A 9,127-nucleotide genomic window follows, 5' to 3' on the forward strand; every position below is an offset into this window, starting at 1 on the left:
GAATGAGTGAACACCACCATCTCCCCAGCCAGGGCTCCCACCACCATCTCCCCAACCAGAGCTCCCACCACCATCTCCCCAACCAGAGCTCCCACCGCCATCTCCCCAACCAGGGCTCCCACCACCATCTCCCCAACCAGGGCTCCCACCACCATCTCCCCAACCAGGCCTCCACACCCCTCAGTGAGCCACATCCCTTGTCCTTGGTGTGCATTCATAGAATTTTATTCTTTGTTGTTGTTGAGACAGGGTCTCATTGTGTAACCCTAGCTGGTCTGGAAATGACTTTGTAGACCACCTGGCCTCCAACTTACAGAGATCCATCTGCCGCTGCCTCCTGGGTGCTGCCCCACTATGCCTGGCTCAGAGATTTTAATCTTCACTCCCTCTCAATAGTTAACTAGTGCTAAATGGTGCTGGTTTTGTCTTCTCTCTGACTATCTCCAGTTCTGTCTTCCTTCCGGGCTCTCTCTGTATCTTATCTCTTGCCTTCTCTTCCCTCTCCTCCCCTTCCTCCTCTTTGTCTCTTCCTTCCCCTTTTCTCCTATCCTTTCCTGGAAGAGTTTTTATAGAATAAAAATGTGACCATGCCCCTGCTCTGCTCAGTGTGATTTGGTGGGCTTATCCAGTGAGAGATTAGATCAGCCCTGGGGAACCCAAAGACTTTGGTCAGCCTGTGGCCTAGACTTTTTGGTTCTGTGACTGGCCCTGTCCCTCCATGGACCTGGTGGCCTCTATAGTCAGTTGTACTGCTGTACAAACACTTGTCCATCCCTGATAACACACGTCCTAACCAGGACCTAGCACTTGGCCAATCCTGCTGTAGGAAGGCACCAGCCCCTGGCTTTCAGTGTTGGAGCCAAACTGTGGGATGCATGATTCTCTTGCCTTTGTGGAGTTGGACAGGACATAGATGGGGCTGATATTTCATATACATTACTAATGGCATGATCACTCAGCAAGTTGGTTTCCATTCTGCATGTTTAGAGCACTAGGTTATAGGTATTTGGAGAGGGCACGCTTGTGAATTTTGATCTAGGGCATCTATCCTTGCATGCCTGATCTTTTATCAGCTGGTAGGGCAAGCTGCCCGTGCCTGGATATGTAGGGACAGGGCCAGCCTCTCTGTTGCAAATACAGAGATGGGTCTTTCAAAACCAGCCATTTTATGAGCAGCAGAGCACTTTGGGTTCATCAAGGGCTCCTGAGAGGGTCCTGACCTCAGACCTGGGAGCCATGATGTGGCTGCTGGCTGGGTAGCCACAAGCAGAATTCAGGGGCTGACGGGAGGGTGTGCCAATCTGTCTGTTCATCCAACTCAGGCCTGGTGAACTGGTAAGCAGGTTCAGGGCTGGGGAGGCATGGTTCCTCCTAGGAGGAGACTCCTAGGACCTGGGCTGCTCGCTGCAGTACCTTTTGCAGCGCCTGCTTGACCTCCTGGTTCCGAAGGCAGTAGATGATGGGATTAATTAGGGGTGTGAGCACTGTGTAGACAACGGACACAAGCTTGTTGTAGTCGAAGGAGTAGATGGCACGGGGCCGGGCGTAGATGAAGAGAGAGGCTGAATAGAAGATGACCACCACGGCCAAGTGTGAGGCGCAGGTGGAGAAGGCCTTCTGCCTGCCGCCAGCGGAGGGCATGCGTAACACCGTGCTGAGGATGGCTGTGTAGGAGAAGACAGTTAGCAGCAGGGGCCCCAACAGGATGAGCAGTGCCAGGAGGAAGTCCACGAGCTCTGCAACTGACATGTCAGAGCAGGCGAGGTTGAGCAGAGGAGACACATCACAGAAGAAGTGGTTCATGATGTTGGGGCCACAGTAACCCAGACGAGAAATGAAGAAGACCTTCCCCAGGGAAATGGTGAAGCCAGACAACCAGGAGCCACCAGCCAGGAGGCTGCAGAGACCAGGGCTCATGATGACTGGGTAGCGAAGGGGGTTGCAGACCGCCACATAGCGGTCATAGGCCATGACACCCAAGAGTGCGCACTCGGTGCAGGCCAGTGCCAAGAAGAAGTAGAGTTGGGCCATGCAGCCTGTGAAGGAGATATGCTGGAACTTGGGTGAAACCAGGCTGAGCAGCATCTTGGGCACTGTGATGGAAATGTACCATATTTCTAGGAAGGACAGGTTGCTGAGGAAGAGGTACATAGGCTTGTGCAGTGAGGGGCTGGCACGAATGACTGTGATAATGACCAAGTTCTCTGTGACAGTCAGCATGTAGGCCAGCAGGAACAGTCCTAGAAGGCTTAGGTGGAGCCCCAGGGAGCCCGAGAATCCTACAAGGATGAACTCAGTCACATCTGAGCTGTTCCTCCTGGCAAACATGGTGGCCAAGATTCAACCTGAGGGAGCAAAGGGAGAAGAATTAGGTATGGGAGAGGGGACACCAGCCTCCTGAACTGAGTTCTCTTGGGTACAGAAGAGACCGCATCCTCATATAAGACAGCTCCTTATCCCTACAGCCTACAGCTTGGCTCACATTGGTGTGGTACCCAAGCTTATTTCATAGGGCTCGCCATCTAGCTCAGTGCATATCAGACAAATGCTGTCCATCGTGAAGTACATATCCTGGCACTGTGAGACCATCTCTGTAGCAAATAACACTTGGGATGGCAGCCTAGGACACTCTCCAGCTCCAGGCTGGCTTTTCTAGGCTCAGGCCACATACTCTGAGTTAGGGACAGGCCATGACTTGGGCACCATAGGCACAGGAATGGATGAACAGGGCCACCAGTGTCAGAAGAGGTTCAGGCTGTCTTAGTGCAAGCGGCCAAGCTTGAGGAAAGGTATCAAGGTTGGAATCCTGAGGTCAAGAGAGGTGACATGTGGTCAGTGGGAAGGAACCAGTCTGGCCAGAGTGATAGTGGCTTAGCAAGATTTGTCCCACGGGATTCACACCTTTCAGCATGGCTGGCACCCAGAGACCTTGCAAAGGGTGGAATTGCTAGAAAGACAGTCACACTGAAGGTAGAAGTCGGATTGCTTTTCTACTTCGCAGAGGAGGTGGGATCTCCTCCTTTGTTGGCTCAGGTGCTTCCCAGCGTAGGCCTTCTGAAACGCATTTAATCAGGGCCTTTACACTTATTTAAAAATAAATGTATTTGGCACTGGGGAGATGGCCCAGTGGGTAAAGGGCTTGCTGCATAAGCAGGAGAACCTGCGTTTGGATCCCTGGGACTCATGTAAAGCTGGACACAGTAACATGTACCTGCAATCCCAACATTCCTGTGGAGAGATGGGAGGCAGAGATAGAGAATCCCTGGAAGCTCACAGGTCAGCTAGTCTGATATACGCAGTACCAAACAGGAAACGCTGTCTCAAGCAAAGTGGAAGGAGACTGACACCTAAGCCTGTCCTCTGATGCTTACATACATGCCACAGCATGTATGAGCCCGCACTCTCACACAAGAACATGTACACATAGGGTTAAAGTACAAATGCATAAATAAACCTATTCCCTTGGAGCGGCTGGAAAACTCTCTACTCGTTTCCATGGCTAGTGCCCTGGCTGTCTTCGATGCATCCCCACATGACTGCAAAGGAAAGCTCAGCCAGTTTGCTGGATGTACTGACTGATTTCCCAGAGAACATGTCTGACCAGGTGCAGCTGAGGATCGACCTCCAGACTTGTCTCCATTTTCAGTCTGTCTCCAGAGTGCTGTGAATAAACACAGACAGTGACCAGCACAGAACCCAGCCTCCACCCACTCTGTGGTCCCCTGGTGTCATGGGAAGGTATTCCCAGACTTGGGCTCAAGCTGAGCCACAGGACTGAGCCTGGAGCAGAGAGGATGGTACTGTAGGGGCCTCTGACACTAGTCAACAAATAGATCCTCTCAGGACAGTGACTCTGTTCTCCATCCCATAAAGTGGTCCTCAGAGTAAGACTGCAAGATGGGCTCCTGGGCAGGTGGCCTTTCCGCCATGCATAGGCTTCCCAGGTACCCTCTCTTCTGCCTCAAGAATTTTGTGCCTCCAGCCTATCCAAGCTGCTCAATGCCTGAGCAAGGAAGGGCACTGGTGTGCAGTTCTCTTTCTAGAGACCACAGATGTAGCAGAGTCCTCTGACAGGAGCTGAGCTCACACCCCACCCTTTTCTTGAGCTGTAACTCTGAACAGGACACCTCCTACCCACAAGCCCCAGACTCTTCTGTCAACCAGGTTTATGACAGAACTCCCACCGGCTACCTGGATAAGCCATAGCAGACAGCATCCCTGCCTCATCTACTCACAGGATGGTGGAAGGCTTGCTCTAAGACAGGTTACCTGTCCTGATGGCTCCATGGAGCAGAGAAAGTTTATGGCTCTGTAGGTGCCAGTCATGAGCTGGTTGGAAAGGACAAGTTCACTGCCAGTAGAGGGACAAAGGGTACCATGTGACAGAAGGATCTGGGTAGCAAGGCTTGGCATGGTTGTCTGGAATGATATTGGAAGATCAGGTATGGCGGTCTGGGCAGGTCTTATTAGACCAGGCCTACAGTACATAGACCCTTCTTTAGCATAGCTGGGTCATTCATACTGCTATCTTTGAGTTCCTCTCAAGGAACTGAGCTAGGAAAAATCCAGGACTTTCTCTGATGCAGCCCCTGGGACCCACAACTGCCTTCTGTTTAGATCTTTTGCCCACAAGCTGGGTGCATGGGACACATACCCTCTCTTCTGCCTGTTTCTTTCTCTGAAAGAAGGAGTAGTAGTTGCTTTATGTGATGGAAACACAGCCTAAGCACCTGACTCAGACAGGTGGAGACAAAACAGATGGTGCTGAGGACCCAGGGCTGCTGAGCCTGGAGCAGTAGAGCTTCCTGTCCTGGACTTGGAGACACCATGGGCAGGTACCCAGAAAGTTCCCATGTAGCACACAAGCTCCTCCAAACCCAATACCTAATCTCAAATCTCCCATTTAAACTTAGGTTCACTTACAGGGCTTCAAGGTTTACTTTCATGCCATATGTACATACACAGAGCACAGGGCCTCACAAGGAGAGCAGATAATGCCCCCAGGCAAATACACCTCTGTCACACACAGATAGCCAGGGGACAAACATCAACTTCCCAGCCTCAATAGCCCCCATCCCATTCCCACAGCCTGTGGACAGTCACAGCTTCAAACAGCAATGATCTAGAAAACACATACACGTTGCCCGTTCATATGCACATCTACCCATTAGAGCACAATCACCAGAAATCAGTTCCAGGGTTACTGCTCAGCGGGGGTGCAGCTCAGCTTCATTCAGGCATGTGGAGGCATACCTGGACACCCCCACCAACAGGTACACAACCAGGATGAAGCGTGTAAAATGCATGATGCATTTGTAGAGGCTCATGAAGATGCACACGCAGACACATGCAGGTGCATATGCAGATGTAACTTAGAAAGAAACACATAGGCACATACACAGATGCTCACAGACAACATGCAGGCACACATACAGGTGCACGCCCAGTATAGATACATACACACAGCAATATGCACACATACACAGACTCAGACGCACTTATGTGCACACACACGGATGCACATAGACACACTCATGAACACATGTACTTGCATCTCCCCAAGCTCTCACCTGAGTGGGTGCTAATGAGGCCTTTAGGTGGTAGACCTGGGGGTTTGAGTCTGTTCTGACTTCTAGCCCACTAAGAAGGCACCAACGGCTTCATGGCTTTGTTCAGGGTTTCCTGGAGTCAGTGTTGCTTCTGGGACCCTAACCTTGAAGATGCAGAGGAACTCAGTGTGAGAAATAGTGACTCCTGGTTCAGGATGGAGATGACGACTGGGACTGGGGTAGAGATGACTGAGGATCTGACTGTAGGCTCCCGAGATTCCCTGAATCTCAGCTGAAACCAGCCCAGGCACTGCACTCCAGGAGAGGGAGGTGGGTTTTGTCCTTGGATGATGTTCGTGTTCTTGGTGACTGTTGCAACAAGATCAGAACATGGAGGATACAAACCCAGAGTTTGGCTGCATAAATGACCCCACTCAATAAAAGAGACCCCTCACAGCAGAGACAGATATCAAAGGCCAGAGATGAAACAGGAGTTCCTTCGGCATCCTGTCACTCCACATGGGTGGGACTTGGGATTCTATGTTCTCAGGTCCCACCTCACCCTACGCCTCAGCATGGGGAAGTCAGCTGTGAGCTGGGAAGCTGCAGGCCTTGCCCCATCTTGCCCACACTGTTTCTATGGGATAGATGGGGCATGTGTGTTGGGAAGCTCTTCTGACTCCTGGTAGAGCAACTAACCGGAAAGATCTTGCCTAGCTGGGGCTTTGCGAAAGGCTGGGGCCAGGAGGAAGGAGTAGAGGCCACTCCCCGTGTCTGTCCCTGGGTGATTTCTGGTAGGCTGCTTTCACCATATCCCCATGTGGTCTCCTGAGACCATGCTTGTCAGCCAGACTGGCTGTACCAGGAGACAATGGACATTTGCTCCAGCCAAAGACCTCAGGGGGCAGGGCAGATGTAGGAGGCATGACAGGAGCAAACAGACCCCTTAACACTTACCAGAGGCCTAAGGAGCAAGCCACCTGGGGGTCCCGAGCACCTTGGCCCTCTGCTCCACTTCAGGCTCAGAGCCATGGGTATAGACTCTTCCTACCTGCCTGCTCAGGGCTGCTCTGTTCCATCACCAATTTCCTGATCCCTGACAGTCTATTTGTAGGGTTACAGGGTGGGATGAGCTATTAAAGGAGACACAACACCCTCTGCCTTGGCACTGTGAGACCATATTCATGGCTTTTCCCTTGCTGGGGGCCGTGGTGCACTCTCTCTGTCCCTTGACCATGGCAAGTATCTTTCCAAGTATGCCCCATGGCTAGCTTTGACTTGAAGGTCCATGATGATATTGCATATGAACTAAAGGACAAGAGGGCAGTGGGGTGCAGTGTCTAGGTCTGACCAGGAGGCTTTAGCCCCAGAATGTACAGGTAGAAGAGAGGCTATTTCAATCACAGATGACAGTGGACCAGATTTCTGTGACTTAGGGGACCCACAGCTTATCATACAGACTTGGATCAACCCTCAGGGACAGCCCGGGACCAGCATCTTTGGCTTCATAATGCCTGCAACAAATTAATTTTAACAAATGTTGGTTACCCATTTGCTTCTCAGGCACATCTATGATCCCAGATCCATCACGATCTTGGTTTCTGTGGGGGTCTCAGGTATGAGGATGAGATGTCAGAAGTGTTCATCCTGAGTAGCCTTATGGTAGTGGTGGGCTGTGTAGTGGGAGTCCTTTGGAATGAGACTTGAATGTACAGATACTATGGTCCTGTCCAGTCCTCAGCCACTGCTCCACAATGGCGCCCCTTCCCACCTTGAAGCCGAGAGTGGGGGTATAGATTCCAGGGCTTTGTTGCTTTATTCCCACTGTTGCCACAACCTCTAGGCCTCTGCCCCTCTCTACCAACATGCCCTCTCACTCTTAGCTAACCTCGTTTCTCTGAAAGAAGCCACAAGGTGGGGAACAACTTCCTGCTTCTAGTCACCTTATCTGTGCCCACAGGCATCCTGAGGCCCCCCGCATCTTTGCATGGTGTCCTGATCCTTTTCAGATCTCTCTAGTGCCCAAAGTGTCCCTCTGCTCTTCTTGCCCACCATCCTCTCTTGGCTTTTAATATCAGCACCGAAACAGCTACCCTCTTCTATCTGAGGAGCAGAAATGCTGAAGCCCCAGCTCGAACAGCTTCTTTCTGTCTTGTCCCTTCTGAGAGCACACCTGCAGGTTCCTCTTCATGACCATGCTAGAGGAACTCCCAGGAAGGCAAGAAGAGCCCACCCTCTCTGTTCCCCTCCCTCTCTACTTGTGGGAAGACCCCAGTGAACACCCCAAATCTCAAAGTGCTTCCACACAATTTAGGCAGGAAAGGGATTCCTACACATGTAAAACTTCAAGTATATTGTAGGTCAGTTTGCAGAGTCCTGTGCTCCCAGAATACCACATATTTGTAGACTGAGGTTTCCAGCCCATCCACTTGATGTATTTCTACATTTATTTACATTCCCTTCAGTGTCTCTCAGCTTTCTGGATAAAGGTGCCTCATATACTTCATGGGGCCAATTCTCCCATACTGGATATTTTTTTCTGCTTCTACAAGTGGACCGACTGTCACTAGAACTCATTTCTAATCCAATGTGTGGTGCATGTGAAACTGCATAGCTGGCTCCTGTTGTTTGGTCTTCAGTAAGCTGGACTCTGCTGTGACATCCAGCTTTTGTGCTCATTCTTCTGTCGTTTCTACTTCAATGACATTATCTAGTTATGGCTTATTGTCTAACCTTCTGGTATGTGTTTTGCTCATCTTCCTGTCCATGTTTCCAGCTCTTAGTGTAGAGTTGGTCAGATCTGTAAGAGCAAGAAACAAGATGTTTGTTCGAAGTGGGTGGGTATCCCCTCTTGCCTCTGGTTTGCAAACACTTGGCTGTGTTTATCTATGATCATAAATGACATCGAATTTTATTTATTTGAATTTTATCCTGCACCTCTTATGATAGTAAGATGATTTTCCTGTGTCGGTTTTTCCAATGTGGCAAATTTACAGAGACTGGTTATTAGTGTCAGCTTTTCTCAGATGCTGGTCAGAGGAAGCTGCAGGGACGTGGCTTCTTTGTGGTTTTGGGTCTGGAGTTTCCTTTGGGTGGGGACGTTTTACTTCTTTAGAAGAACTTGAAGTAGGCTTGTTTGGTTGACGTTTGATAACCACAAACAGTTACAGTTTAGTGATTTTGACTCAAGAACACTCATGAAACTCTCACTGCAACTAAGATAGTAAGTATCCCAGGGTTGCACACCTCCCTCCCTTTGCCCCCGGGAGACCACTGGTGCTTCCTAGTACTAAAGCCTACTTTTCATTTCCTAGAATTGCAAAACATGCATGTGCCATGAGTAAAACCACACAGTCTGAGGCTTTGATTATCCATGTTGTGCATACTTGCGGCACATTGGAAAAATTCATGACCATTTTCCATCATAACTTATGGCTGATTAGCTCCCATGCCAGTGAGAATACAATGGAGATGTTTTAGGTTTTGGCAGTTAGGAGCAATTTTGTCATGAGCACTGGTATAGTCTTGTTATTATACCTCCAATGTTTTAATTTCTTTTACTTTCATATCCCAGCATT

The 9,127-nt window shown here is 50.1% G+C and overlaps 1 protein-coding gene across 2 annotated transcripts; it reads right to left on the reverse strand.

The window, feature by feature from the left end:
- Positions 1-207: 207 nt before the first annotated feature.
- Or6b13 (olfactory receptor family 6 subfamily B member 13) lies at positions 208-6,241 on the reverse strand. Of its 2 annotated transcripts, XM_087659862.1 has the most exons (2): positions 5,571-6,241; positions 208-2,345 (listed from the first exon to the last, which is right to left on the reverse strand). In XM_087659862.1, the coding sequence occupies exon 2, from the start codon at positions 2,326-2,328 to the stop codon at positions 1,372-1,374; it is 957 nt and encodes a 318-aa protein (XP_087515988.1). In that variant the 5' UTR covers positions 2,329-2,345; positions 5,571-6,241; the 3' UTR covers positions 208-1,371.
- Positions 6,242-9,127: the final 2,886 nt, after the last annotated feature.

Source organism: Rattus norvegicus, chromosome 1 (genome assembly GCF_021556685.1).
Source record: "Rattus norvegicus strain SHRSP/BbbUtx chromosome 1, alternate assembly SHRSP_T2T, whole genome shotgun sequence".
NCBI classification, from domain to species: Eukaryota; Metazoa; Chordata; class Mammalia; order Rodentia; family Muridae; genus Rattus; species Rattus norvegicus.

Excerpts from the sequence above, each read along its gene's own strand:
- Or6b13 (XM_087659862.1), bottom strand. The coding sequence starts at position 2,328 with ATGTTTGCCAGGAGGAACAGCTCAGATGTGACTGAGTTCATCCTTGTA.